This window comes from Mustela nigripes, chromosome X (assembly GCF_022355385.1).
Source record: "Mustela nigripes isolate SB6536 chromosome X, MUSNIG.SB6536, whole genome shotgun sequence".
Classification (NCBI taxonomy): Eukaryota; Metazoa; Chordata; class Mammalia; order Carnivora; family Mustelidae; genus Mustela; species Mustela nigripes.
In genome coordinates this window covers 71,078,735-71,093,781 of record NC_081575.1, presented here as the reverse complement: position 1 = coordinate 71,093,781, position 15,047 = coordinate 71,078,735, and the positions used below count along the sequence as shown (strand labels likewise).

Genomic DNA, 15,047 nt, shown 5'->3' with positions numbered 1-15,047 from the left:
AGTGAGCATAATGGTGCTGGGGGGACCAGGCTTTTGGCATGTTCAACCATGTTTGCACATTCATTTTTTAAAAATATTTTATTTATTTATTTGACAGAAAAAGACATAGTGAGAGAGAACACAAACAGGGGGAGTGGGAGAGAAAGAAGCAGGCTTCCCACCAAGCAGGGAGCCTGATGTGGGGCTCGATCCCAGGACCCTGAGACCATGACCCAAGCCAAAGGCAGATGCCCAATGAATGAGCCAGCCCGGTGCCCCATGTTTGCACATTCTTACCTCAGAACGTATGTGCTGTGGTAGAAGCCAAAGACAGGTATCAGACCAGTGGTATGCAGCTGCACAGCTGGACTAGACTAGCCCACAATGAGCACACAGTGGTAGTGGTCAGCCTAGGAGACCTAGGCTGGCATTTTCCACTCATTAAGCCGCAGAGGCCCAAGCAGGCTGTAAGCATGTCTCTTGGGCTCCAGTAGGGGTGGCACAAGTCCCAGGCAGGTACCATTTTAAACTTGGGCATCTGCAGAGATCTTGGATGACTGCCAGTGTGGTTCCTGGGCTCCATCAAGGGTGAGGGAGTAGAGAGTAACTCAGGTGGCTGGCATTAGGGAACATGACTACTATGGGGAGAAAGCTGGTGAAATCTACAGTGGGTTCACACTGTTGAACACATACCACTGTTGAACTGTTGGCTTTAGCAGTGATGAAATCTGCTGAGTTTGCCTGCAGAGCAGGTATCTGTGAACTGTGATCACTCCCAGTGCATGTCTGTAACAGCCTACGCTTTTCTTCCTTATTCCTAGCCAGCTATGTACATCTCAGCTTTGCTAATCTGAGTGGGGTAAAACTGAAGATGGACCTTCACACAGTGCCCTGAGAGGATGGAGAAGCTGGTTGTTCACATTATTCTTCCTTTCATGGTGAGGGGAAGATTTTCTAGCTGGGAAGTTCCTTCTTGGCACTGAACAATGACACCTTGGAGAATGGGATGATATAGGCAAATGAAGTCAGTCTTTTTTCTCTTCTAGCACAATTATTCTCAGGTTTTTTTTTTTTTTTCTCTTGGTTCCACTGTGTTGCTAAAACTTCCTAAGTGAACTCTATAGGTATGCCAAAGCTATTTGTGTTCACAAACATCTATCCAATCATTGATCTTTGTGGGGAGGATGGAGAACCCGGGTTCTTCAATGTTGCCATTTTTCCCTCTAAGCCTTATGTTGCCTTTTGTTACTGATTTTTAGTTTGATTCCATTGTGGTCAGAGAAGACATTATGCATAATTCCATTTTTTTGCATAATTCCATTTTTTTGCATAATTCCATTTTTAAGGTATTTTTAAAGTTTGTTTTATGGCCCAGGATATGGTCTATCTTGGTATGTGTTCTGTGGCCACTGAAAATAAATTTATATTTTTCTGTTGTTGGTTGGAGCATTCTGTAAGTTCTGTTGGCTGATAGTATTCTTGAATTTTTCTAAATAATTTCTGATTTTCTATTTAGATGCTCTTTCAGTTGTTGAGAGAGAGGTGTTATTTTTTTAAAATATTTTGAGTTTTTATCTAAATTTTAGTTAACATATAGTATAACATTAGTTTCAGGAGTAGAATTTAGTGATTCATCACGTATATACAATACCCAGTGCTCATCACAACAAGTGCCCTCCTTAATACCCATCAGCCATTTAGCTCAATCCCTGCCTGCCTCCCTCCATCAACCTTCAGTTTGATAATGATCATTAAGTGTCTCTTATGGTTTGCTTCCTTCTCTTTTTTCTTTTCCCTTATGTTCATCTGTTTTGTTTCTTAAATTCCACATATGAGTGAAATCATGTGATATTTTTCTTTCCCTGAGTGACTTATTTCACCTGGCATAGTACATTCTAGCTCTGTCCACCTTGTTACAAATGGCAAGATTTCATTCTTTATGATGGCTGAGTAATATTCCATTGTATAAATACACCACTTCTTTACCCACCCATCAGTCGATGGACATCTAGGCTCTTTGGGCTCAACAATTTGGCTATTGTTGATAATGCTGCTATAAACATTGGGGTGCATGTGCCCCCTTTGAATCTGTATTTTTTTATCCTTTGGGTATATATATACCTAGTAGTGCAATTGCTGGGTCCTAGGGTAGTTCTATTTTTAACGTTTTGAAAAGGTTTATTTATTCATTTGAGAGAGAGAGAGAGGATGAGAAAGAGAGAGAAGAAAGAGAGAGAAGGAGAAAGAGAGAGAGAGAAAAAATGAGCAGGGAGCAAGGAGCCTGATACAGGGCTCTATCCCAGGACCTCAAGATCATGACCTGAGCTGAAGGCAGAAGCTTAACCCACTGAACCACCAATGTGCCCCTCTTTTTAACTTTTTTGAGGAATCTCCATATTGTTTTTCAGAGTTGCTGCACCAGTTTGCATTCCTACCAACAGTGTAAAAAGGTTCTAAGAGAGGGGTGTTAAAATCTTTGAGTATAATTGTAAATTTTTCTACTTTTCCTTTCAGCTCCACAGATCTTTGTTTCATGTCTATGGAAGTTTTGTTGTTTATTACATAAAACATAAAGGCTTAGGATTTCTGTGTTTTCTTGAGCACTTTTTATAATTCCAGTTTGATTTATCTATAGTGTTTCTGAGTATATCTCATTGTATATATTTTTAGTGGTAGTTTTAGGTGTTACATTTTACATATATAACTCATCACAGGCTACTGGTTTCAACATTTTACCTGTTTGCTGAAATGTACAAACCTTACCTCCTTTTAACATTCTTTATGCTCCCCCTTTTATAATGCAATTGTCTTAAACTTTTCTGTCGTATACATTGAGAATCACATCAGATCATACTGTAAATTTTGTTTTATCCCAATAGAGCTAAAACACAATTTGCTTTAACCATCAAACACAATTGGGAAACTCAAGAGGAAAAGGAAAGTCTATAAAATTTACCCATATATTTGCTTTTTCTATTGTTAATTTTTCTTTCCCGATGTTTTAAGATTCCTTCTTTTGTTGTGTCTTTTTTGTTTAGAGAACTTACATTAGCCATTCTTCTAGGAGAGGTCTGCTAGCAACAATTTCTCTTAGTCTTCTGTTGTTTGGATTGAATAACTTCTGTTATTCTAAAAATTCAGTTTCTCTCCCCTGTCCTCTCCATTCTATTGTTGAGCCCATCCATTGGATTTTTAAGTTTCATTTATTGCATTTTGCAGTTCTATAATTTTTGCTTAGTTCTTCTTTATTTATATCTTCTATTTATTTGCTGAATTTGTATTTTTTTTTAAGATTTTATTTATTTATTTGACAGATAGAGATCACAAGTAGGCAGACAGGCAGGCAGAGAAAGAGAGAGGAGGAAGCAGGCTCCATGCTGAGCAGAGAGCCCAATGTGGGGCTTGATCCCAGGACCCTGGGATCATGACCTGAGCTGAAGGCAGAGACTTTAACCCCCTGAGCCACTCAGGCACCTCTGAATCTGTACTTCTTTGCAGAAACTTTCTATTACTTGGCTGAGATTCTCTATTTTTTCTTCAAATGTATTCCTAATGGCTCATTAAAGCATTTTTATAGTGGCTACTTTAAAATTCTTGTCAGATCATTAACATCTGTGTCATCTTGATGTTGATTTCTATTGATGGTCTTTTCTCATTTATGTTGTGATGAATCATCTTGGTAAGATTTTGACAAATGATTTTTGACTGAGGCCTGTACAATTTGGGTACTATATGAGTCTTGTTCTTACTTATATCTTCTGTTATAGCAGGCCTCCTCTGACACTACCACTATAAGGTAGGAGGAGCACTGCCTCATTTCTGCCAGGATGGAGTCAAAGTCCAGGTTTTCCACTTGTCTTCCATTGACATCTCAGTGGAAGGTAAGAACTTGTTGCTATTGCTAGGCAGGTGTAGGTGTTCAGACTTCTCACTACACCTCTGCTGATACCATTCTGGCTGGAGGAGGAGGGGTAGCTCATTACTGCTCCCCAAATGGTCTCTTCTCCACTGAAATCATAGTGTGCTAACCTTATTACCACTGAGTGGTGGTGAAAGTCCTGTATTTCTACCAAGCCTCCTCTGATGTTACTCCAATGCTAAATAGGCATGGGCGTCCAGGTGCTTCATGTAGTCTCCACCAATACCATTGAAAGTGGAGGATGGGGTCTCATTACCACCAGGTAAGGAGGAAAGTCTGTGTCCCCACTTGGCCTTCTTGACAGCACTGCATGGAATCAGGGGAGAAAGGCTCAGGTGATTGCTACAGCCTAGAAAAGGTAGAAATCTAGATTCTCCACTCAGCATTTGCTGGAAGGGGTGGAGGTAGGGCTGCGTTTTTCTTCTGTGCTATTTTGCTGGAGTAGAGAGGTTACTATCTAAATTGTTTCTGAGTTTTAGGGCTGTTCCTTTCCAGGTCCTTTGTCTAAAGAGAGTAGGCTTTTGTTGATACCTCTTTTGACTGCATCTGTTGGTGTTCTCAGGTTGTCAGCTTCTACACTACCCATCTGGGAGATGAGGCAAAGACAAAATCCAGGTGAGTTGTGGTCATGTCATTCCTCAGGTCCTAAGGTCCCTAGCCAGTCTGGTTCACCTTCTTCCTTCCATATTTGAGAGTCTTCTTGTGTTATTTTTATATATAATGCCCAGAGATTTTAGCTGTACTAAGTAGAAGAATAATATATGCATATAAAATATATCAAATATTTTAGTGCATGTATATGTGTATATATGTACTTTTTTCCATCACCAAAGTGACAAAAAATTATTGAAATGAGATTGGAATTAGGAGTTGAGCATAGGTAAAGGATAGAAATGTGTTCTATTCTGTATAGTTTGTGTTTTTTGCCAGATACATATATTGCTTATATTTTTAAAAAATCACCAACATTTAGAGCAGTAGGTACTTTTCAGTGCTTGTCCGACATGATATGTCTTGAGAAATTGAAACTTCTGTCCTCTCTTTCTTCTTAAGACTCTCTCATTTCCAGGGCCTGTGTCTCCTAGTTCCATCACTGACCAATCCTTCTCAATCTGTTTTGTAATCTCTTCTATTAGCCCTTCAAACACTGGCACTTCTTAGTTTTCAGTTCTTGGTTTAACATTTATTCTCTCACACAAGTATTCATTAGGCAAAAATATTCATTCATATTGTCTTAAACACCATCTCTATGCTGTTAAAGGCCAACTCTATTTCTCTAATCCTGTTTCCTTCTCTGACCTTAGATGTCACACAGGCTGAAATGCGTTTTTTTTCCCCTTTCAAATCTGTCCTCCTTCATTCTTATATATCTCAGTAAATGGCAACTTCATCCTTCCAATTGATCAGATTAAAAACCTGGAAGTTACCCATGACTCCTCTCTTCTATATTCCACATGTGATTTGTCAGCAAATCCTGTTGGCTCTGACTTCAAAATACATTTAGAATTTGACCACTTCTAATTTGACCATCTCCACTATTACTATCCTCATCTAAAATACAACCATTTTCTGATTGCACTGTTAAAACAGCTTCCTAATTAGTTTCTTTCCTTCTACCCTTATTTCTACACAGTATCCAGAATAGTCCTGTTAAACATAAATCAGATTGTGTTATTTCTCTTAAAAACCTCCCTTTTATCTTACTCAGATACAGTAAAATCAAAATCCTTCCAAGGACCTATAGAATTTACTCAGCTTTCTCTATTTTCTTTCTGAATCCATCTTCTTCTATTTCATTTTTGTTTGTTTGCTTAATCTTTTTTAGTTGTTTTAGCTAAAAACGATTTTTGCACTTTGAACATGATAGGCACATTTCTTCTTCAGGGATATTGTGCTTACCATTATCTCAGCCTAGAATGCTTTTCCCTCAGATTATCTGAAAAAAAAAAAATCACTCCTTTATTTCCTATGAATCTCTGCTCAAAATTTGTCCTTTTAGTGAGTCCTTATTATATTTTAAAATTGCAAAATCACTTTCCAACCCTTCCTATTCCTCTTCTCTGCTTTATTTTTCTTCTTAATGTTTATTACCATCTAATATACTATGTATTTTACTTATTTTGCATATTGTTTTTCTACTTCCTTTAGAATGTAAATTCTAAAGATGAATGTAAAGGGCTGTACCTCCAGGGCCTAAAATAGTACCTGGCAAATAGTGGGTACTCAATACATATTGGTTGAATGAATATCACTCAAGTAATAAATCAATAAATGAAATTTGGGCTTTAGACCAAGAGTCAAGAAATTACAGCCCATAGGCCTGCTCCCTATTTTATAAACAGAGTTCTATTGGAATATTCATTTGTTTATATGTTGTCTATGGCTGCTTTTCCAATATAAAGGTGGAGTTGAATAGTTGTAAAAGATTTCTGTGACCTGCACAGCCTAAAATACTTACCATAAATATTTTCTTTGAGTAAACTTTGTTATTCCTTACTTTATTCCAGCTACTTCCTAAATACTGCTTTCTCAATATCCTTCAGGAATCTGACTTTCAACTCGCAGCAAATCGAGTTTTTTTTTTCCATCTTCCCCCAAACTTTCCCATTCTCTATTTCTTATATTTATGAAAGACAGCCCCATCCATCTAGTCAGCCAAGTCAGAAATCCGGAGTTCAGACATCTTCCACTCCCGCATTTTCCACTTCTAATCACTAAGTCCTATGCTTTTCCATACATGAATAGTATCTTCCCACCACCCTGACTCAGACTACAGTTATTTATTGATCTGACAATGGCACTACCCTCTCTCCTGTAATCTATCCTTCACACTACAGACAAGATAACATCTCCTGAATGTAAGTCTATCCATCATACTATTCTACTTTTAAGCAATGCTTTCCCAAGCCTGTAGGAACAATGACAAACATTCCAAACTCTTCAACGAGACAAGACAAGGTCCTTTTAGGACCTGGCCCTGTTTGCCTCCATTCACATCTCTGGCCACTGCTATTTTTATTTCATGTTCCAACAATACCAAATTTCTTGAAGTTTAAGGTGTTTGGCCTTTGTTCATGCTGGGTCATCTCCTTGAAATTTCCTTTCCCTATTTTCCTTTATTTCCACATTTAGTACTTACATAGGTTGTACTTCTCTGCAAGTACCCATCCTTGATAATCCCAAATTGTCCTCTATGCCCAATAATATCACCATTCAAAAATGATTCATCAGGCAGCATTTCATAGTGATTAAGTACATCAACTCTAAGCCGGGCTACTTGGATTTAAACCCTGTCTCTCTTACTAGCTAAGTAGCCTTGGACATGTGACTTTCACATAGTATAGGTTTATTATCATCTTCACATTTCAGCTAAAAAAATGACTATCAGAGAAGTTGTTTGATGTTACACAGATAATATAGAAGAGAATGCCAGTTGTAATCCAATATATATTATCTTATTTTCTTTTAGAAAAAGAACTAAAGACTAATCTGGGCACTAGAGGGCCCCAATTGAAAACTATACTTCCTTAACTCATCCACCAGATGTGACCACTGGATTATTTTGGAATGTTATTTACATACCATTTATTTACATAAAAGTGATATACGTGGTTTCCAGGTCCTGGCCTTAAAGGAAAGTGTTATATCCTTCATTTGACTTTCTTTCATCCTTCTCAACTGATATAATATAGAAGGTATTTATATGGTCATGCAGGTGAAGCAGTACCTTAGAGATGGCAGAACAACAAGAAAGAAGGAAACTGGGTTCTTGCCCCTGTCAAGTCACCATACCAGCACTGGAATACCTTACTGGACTATTTCCTAATCAAGTAATAAATGTTTCTTTTGTTGGAGCCACTGTGTTTGTATGTAGAGTCTTAGAAACCTAACCTGTATCCCACCAAATATAGGTTAGTGGTAATATAGGTGGTAAGTGGCAGAGCTTGGGTTTAGACTGTGTCATTAGACTCCTCCCCCTGCAGAAAAGTTTTTATTGAATTATACCTTCCTAGGATGTTACTGGCTGCTAGAAAGCTTAGAGCCAGATGAAGGGCCATCTGTAACAAGTGCACAGGACTTGTTAATGATTATTTCTTGTCTAGCCTCATTCCTGGATTCATTTTCTGTCTCTATACTTAATTTTTCTTTTTTATTTGACCTAATTATAATGTATAGTACCTTGAGTTTTATATACCATATAAAATATACCACGGTATTTTTGTTTTTGAAATGAGATGAGGTTTAAAAAGAATAGGTATTTCTTTATGGTTTCATTATACATGCAACACTTTTATATCTATCATCTTCATTTGTATATATGGCTATCTTCATATTAAGCTGTTAACTCTGTAAAGGCAGGAACAATGATTTTTTTTCTTCTTCTATACCAAGTACATCTGATAATGGTGTCTGATAATAAAATAGTTACAGAATTGAGCCTGGTGTCTGATAATAAAATAGTTACAGAATTGAGCAATATTTGCTAAATGAATTTCACAGTGTCAGAAATGCTATTAAATGCCATTGTGTCATAATGGAATTTCCTTCCATTACCAGCTTGAGCAAGGGAGGGAGACACAACTCTAAAAGTTGGTTAGGAGAAAGTGTCACATGCTTGGAGAAGTGATAGTGAGAACAGGGAATACATACCTTGATGAAGTGCTCGATTAGAATTTCCACCACAATGTTCTGGAATTTGATGTTCATCATGGCAGCAACAGTGTCCTCCTGAGCTCTCATCAGAGTGGGCCCAAAGATAACACCCATGTTGGAGGGGGTCATAAGATTCTCTTTGCTGTGCTCACATACACTGCCAAAAGAGAAAAAAAATGATTAACAAAATTCTCTCCAAGAACTCCTTGTAACCAAGACTATGTTAAATGATATAGGGGGAAAGAGAAACTAAAAAGTAGGAGAAAAGGCAAGTCTAAAATATATACGAGAAGAAAATACCACAAAGAAAACAAGTAGCAAAGAATAAAAGATAGTATATTATTAGGTACCTAAGTGAGACATAGCTAACTTAGTAGCATTGTAGGAGTTAAGAGAAGGAGAGTAGGCAGCTATAGTTAGAAAGTTATTTAGAAAGACAGGAAAGAAGCAAGACAACATTCTAGGCAACAAATATAGCATGTATAAAGGATGCATAAAAAAACCAAAACACTTAGAGAAGTACCTACCAGCTTCACCAGTCTGACTTCAGTCAGGAATCTAGCCCCTCCCCCACCCCTAGTTTGAAAGTAAAAAAACTCAAAGAGCTAGAAGGGATCTTTAAAATTAGCCCTTTATCATCACTGTCCTCAATTTACAGATGAAATCTCTCTCTCTCTCTCACACACAAACACCCCAAAACAAAAACAAAACGAACAACAACAACAAAAAAAAAAACCAGAGGTCCAAAGAAGAAAGGGGATTTCCTTGAAATCAGTCAGTCAGTCTCATCAGAGTAAAGCCTGCAATCACCAATATTCTGATTCCTAATCACTCTCCTTTCTAAAATTCTCTGTAGGGGCTTTGTAGCTCTTATAGGATAGGGCCGACTCTCTTCAAAGTTGCAATTTATAGCCTATTTTCTAATCCTAGTGTACAGGTTGGACTCCGAATCTGACCTAGGTTTGAATCCTAACAGTACCACTCAATTTTGCAACAGTATTAGTGACCTAACTTCTCTGGACTTCAGTTTTTCTGCATGCAAAAATAGTATCCACCTCAGAGGGCTGTTACATAGAGTAAATTGCTTTAGAATGGTATCCTGGAAATATTGCATTAGAAATCTCTGCTATTATTATTACCTCTCTAGGAGTCTCCATCTGAGGACTGCTGACCTCTGACACTCTCGATACACTATACCGCTTAGATTAGGTTTTCTGGCTATACCATGTTGTTTCATGCCACTCCTTCTGCTTAGAATGTCCTCTTCCTTCTGAATCTAAATAATGTCTATTTATCCTTTAGGTGACATCTCCTTCAGGGCTATCACAGCCTATTGTCCTCTTCTTGACTGACACCATTGGCAAGCAAATACATTACAATTTTCTGTTTCTTATTTGCCTCCCTTACCAGGTGGTAAACTTTCAAGTGCAAGTGCATGTGACGCATACAAAGCAGGTATCAGTTAATTATTTTTAATGGAACTGAGTGCCTCCACTGATCTTTCAAATAGTACTAGAGGCAGCAAATAAAGTATAGGAAGCTGTTTGGGGGCAGAGAGGTGAGGCAGTGAGACAACCCATCTCAAACACTAATTTTCAAACTCCCCACCACCAGGTAAATGCCCCTGAGAGACTGACCCCATCAATAGGCATGCTCTTTTTACTAAGTGGGTCATTGCCTGAGACAGAATCCTTAGACAAACCCTGATGAAATCTGTTAAGCCACTGACAAAGGCTGGGTTCCATTCACGTGATAATGAACAGCAACTATTCACAGACATTTTTACTTTGGGGCTGGTGATGGGTCGCTTTAACAGTTTAAATATTTTGATAATTACCCTTATTATTTAACAACAATATTTTTGAGATGTTAAAATGGAAAAGCTACTCCATACCACCACCAAGTGGCTAAACCACTAGTAGCAAGGCAAGGACACTTATGTAACAGCCTCCAACATGTGTGAATGCTTATCTCCTTTTGTGAACTCTGAAAGGAATGGACTTCTGGTAAACGTGACAGAGCTCACTTAATATTCCCAACTCCAAAAAGGCAGAGTGTTTTATCTCTGAACGCTACATTCACAGAAGGTAAAGCACTTAATCAAGGTCACACAGTTTGTGACTTCATGGCAATACAAGGATTCAAATTCATATTTGTTGGGTCACAAGTCTTACAGTCATCCTATTGCATCTCAGTGCTTGCTTATCTAATTCCTGTTAAGGAAACACGCTTACAGGGTTCCCTTTAAGCTAATGCCACATTCTATTTTTCTAAGTGAGGTTCCTGGTATCCTATTCAGGACATTATTTTTCTTCTTGTCCTTCTTACAAGATTTGGAAGGTAAGCTATTTGGGAGGGAGATTTTTTTGCATTTGACATCTCTCTTTTTATTATACATTATCATTAAGAGGTATAATTCACACTCAAAAGTGTGAGATAATGAGAGAAATAAAATAAAAATAAGAGCATTGTTAGTAGTGAATTAGGTAGGAGTTTGTGATATGACTTGGCAGCAAACAGATCTTAAATTCTCTAGTCCACATGGACTAGCAAAAATGGATACAACTTCTGGAACATCAAAATTTAAAATAAAAAAAATGGCTATCAGAGAAGGTTGTAAAAAGCATCCAGTTTAGAAAAATAATTTTGATTAGAGGGCTTAGATCAGAGGTCATAAACTAAAATGTGTATAAAATAGAACTACCTTATGATCCAGGAATCCCACTTCTGGATATATACCTTGATGAGAGAAAAGCTCTCTCAAGGACTGATATACAAGGGAAGCCATTTTAGATTTCTTCTTTAGTTTTAGCATGACTGTACACAAACATTGTTTAAATCAAAAGCCTGATTTATGGCTCAACATGTATTCATTGTACACCTACTTTGGGAATGCACAGCCTAAAGGAAAACCATCATGTCCTTGAGATGTCAGTCAATGTTCCTACTCCCTATGATGTGGAGAACAAAGGCAAAAGAAATGTAGATAAAATTAAATTTCCTTACAACTTGCAGCCCACTGAGAAATAACCTGAGATATGCAGGGTGTGACATTCCACAAGGAACTCATTGTTACTTTAGTGTTGATGTTTTGCTAGAGATTTAAAAGGGACTTTAGCTTGACAATAGCCAGACCTCCAGGATCCTTTAAATTCTCTTTAACATGTGGAAATCCCTTTATTGACCTCCCTTATCTCTCTCCCCCAACTTGAATGTATATAGTCAATTGCTCCACACAGTCACAGTACACCAATTTTACCCATGGGTCCTATTCCATGCTTTAATAAAAACCTTCTGCACTGAAAATGTGTCAAGAATTCTTTCTTGACATTTTTCTCTCAGAAATTCAACATCACCTGCATTCCTGTATGAAAAAACTTGTGATCCCTGTCTATGTGCTAATCTATAATATTTTGAGCCTTTATAAGACGTAAAAAAAGGATATAGACCCACAAAATATGTTCATTTTCTGGAGCACTTCCTTCCTTGTAAAGACCATGTTTCCTGGTCAGCTGTCCTAACTTGGGCTCAAATGAAACTCTCTTTCTACTTTTATTAGGGATTCTGAAAGGTTTGTTCATTTTGCATAGACAATCCAAAGGAAATGAAAGAACTATATCAAAAAGATATGTGTAGTCCCACTGCAGTCTTATTCACTTTAGCCAATATATGGAAGGAAATTAAGTGTTCAACAATGGACAAATAGATAAATATATACATATAATAGAATGTTAATCAGTTTTTAAAAAGAAGGAAATTCTGCCATTTGCTACCATCTGGATGAACCTAGAAACATGTTAAATGAAATAAACTGGACATAAAAAAACAAATACTAAACAATTTTGCTTATATGTAGAATCCAAGATAGTCAGACTTAGAAGTAGAGAGTAGAATGGTGGTTGCCAGGAGCTGGAGGGAGGGGAAAATGGGAAGATGTTAGTCAAGAAGTACAAAGTTCCAGTTTTAATAAGATGATTAAGTTCTGAAGATCGAATATATAACAGCACATATAGAATTAATAATACTGTATTATACTTAAAATTTGCTGAGTGGGTAAATGTTATGTGTAATCCCCACAAAAAGAAGAAAATTAAATTAATTATGAAATTGGATATATTAATAGCTTTCTTGTGGCAATTATTTCACAATGTATACATACACCAAACATTAAGTTGTATATCTTAAATATATATAATTTTTACTTGTCAATTGTACCTCAATAAAGACAGAAAACATAAAAACTGAAGCAGTTCATTAAAGCTGGTTCCATCACTTATGTGATTTTTGGCTTATTTTTTTTATCCCACTTATGTATTCTCTCATCTGTAAAATGAGACAGTTACTAGGTCATCGGAAGATGCTTCCAGCTCTGCCATCTAATGAATCTAAGAAAGTCCTTCTCTTGAAAGTAATGGGGGGGGGGGAGTCATACATTATGTGTATATTGTTGGAAGAACAACAAGTGTGCTTGTCTTTCCCACAATAAACACCAACAACAGCACTATAAAAATACCAAAACAACACAAAACAAACCCAAAAGCAAATATCTCAAAACAACAAACAAACAAACAAAAAAACCCTAAAATCAAATAGCCCCAAAAAAAAACTTGTATCAGGAAAGAGAAAAAGAAAAAAGAACTGGAATAAGCACAAGCCTCTCGATCCAACTTTAAAAAACAAATGATCACTTTTCATTAAAAAATAAACTAAAGGAAAAAAAGATGTAGAAATCTATAGATTGGGGACACAGTAAAAAGATAGAAGCCCACTAGTGCCTGGAATGGGTCAGCCAGTTAAGAATCTGACTCTTGGGGTGCCTGGGTGGCTCAGTGGGTTAACGCCTCTGCCTTCAGGTCAGGTCATGATACCAGGGTCCTGGGGTCTAGCCCCGCATCGGGCTCTCTGCTCAGCAGAGATTCTGTTTCCCTTCCTCTCTATCTGCCTGCCTCTCTGCCTACTTGTGATCTCTGCTTGTCAAATTTAAAAAAAAAAAAAAAAAGTTCAGGGCGAGGAGTCAAGGTGGCGGAGAAGTAGCAGGCTGCGACTACTTCAGCTAGCAGTAGATCAGCTAGATAGCTTGTCTAAAGATTGCAAATACCTGCAAATCCATCGGCAGATCGAAGAGAAGAACAGCAATTCTGGAAACAGAAAAATAACCACTTTCTGAAAGGTAGGACTGGCGGAGACGTGAATCCAAAGCGACGGGAATATAGACCCCGGGGGGGGGGGGGAGGGGCCGGCTCCCCGCAAGCGGCGGAGCAACGAAGCACAAAATCAGGACTTTTAAAAGTCTATTCCACTGAGGGACATCGCTCCAGAGGCCAAATCAGGGCGAAGCGCACGCGGGGTGAGCGTGGCCTCAGGTCCCGCAGAGTCACAGAAGGATAGGGGGTGTCTGAGTGTCGCTGAGCTTGCGGGTATTGGAACGGGAAAGCCGGCTACAGAGACAGAGCTGACAGTAAGCTCACACCTCGGGGTTGCCTTTAACCAGCCACAGGCTCGGTGAGCTTGGAGTGCAGCCGGAGGTCAGGCAGACGGGAGTAACTGGGCGCTGTTCTCTGAGGGCGCAATGAGGAGTGGGGACCCGGGCTCTCGGCTCCTCTGGGCTGGAGACCAGGAGGCCGCCATTTGTATTCCTGTCCTCCAGAACTTTACAGAAATCGCTCAGGGAACAAAAGCTCCTGAAAGCAAACCCCAGCGGATTACTCACCCCGGCCCCTGGTAAGGGCGGTGCAATTCCGCCTGGGGCAAAGACACTTGAGAATCACTACAAAAGGCCCCTCCTCCAGAAGATCTACAAGAAATCCAGCTAAGACCAAGTTCACCTACCAAGGAGTGAGGTTTCTTTCTTTTTTTTTTAAAGATTTTATTTATTTATTTGACAGAGAGAGATCACAAGTAGGCAGAGAGGCAGGCAGAGAGAGAGGAGGAAGCAGGCTCCCTGCCAAGCAGAGAGCCCGATGTGGGACTGGATCCCAGGACCTGAGATCATGACCTGAGCGGAAGGCAGCGGCTTAACCCACTGAGCCACCCAGGCGCCCGGAGTGCGGTTTCAATACCAAGGAGAGCAGCAGAATTACAGAGGAGGAGAAAGCAAAGCACGGAACTCATGGCTTTCTCCCTGTGATTTTTTTAGTCTTGCAGTTAATTTAATTTTTTTCTTTTTCATTTTTTTTTCTTGCCTTCTGGTCAATTTTTTTTTAACTCTTACCCTTTTCTTTTTTAACGTATTTTAACTAGTTTATCTAATATATATATTTTTTCTTTTTTATATTATTCTTTATTCGTTTTTTTAAATTCTTTTTTCTTTTTTTTTTTCTTCCTTTTTGAAGCTCTTTTTATCCCCTTTCTCCGCCCTCACGATTTGGGATCTCTTCTTATTTGATTAAAGCATATTTTCCTGGGGTTGTTGCCACCCTATTAGTATTTTACTTGCTCCTTCATATACACTTACCTGGACAAAATGACAAGACGGAAAAATTCACCACAAAAAAAA

At 38.3% G+C, this 15,047-nt stretch overlaps 1 protein-coding gene across 4 annotated transcripts in view; it reads right to left on the bottom strand.

Moving 5' to 3' along the window:
- Positions 1-15,047, bottom strand: part of OPHN1 (oligophrenin 1) — a 526,945-nt gene that overhangs the window by 106,149 nt on the left and 405,749 nt on the right. For all 4 annotated transcript variants that reach the window (XM_059385802.1, XM_059385799.1, XM_059385801.1 and 1 more), the window contains exon 19: positions 8,549-8,708. In XM_059385802.1, coding sequence (XP_059241785.1) covers positions 8,549-8,708 — 160 coding nt within the window. The remainder of the gene's footprint in view (positions 1-8,548; positions 8,709-15,047) is intronic.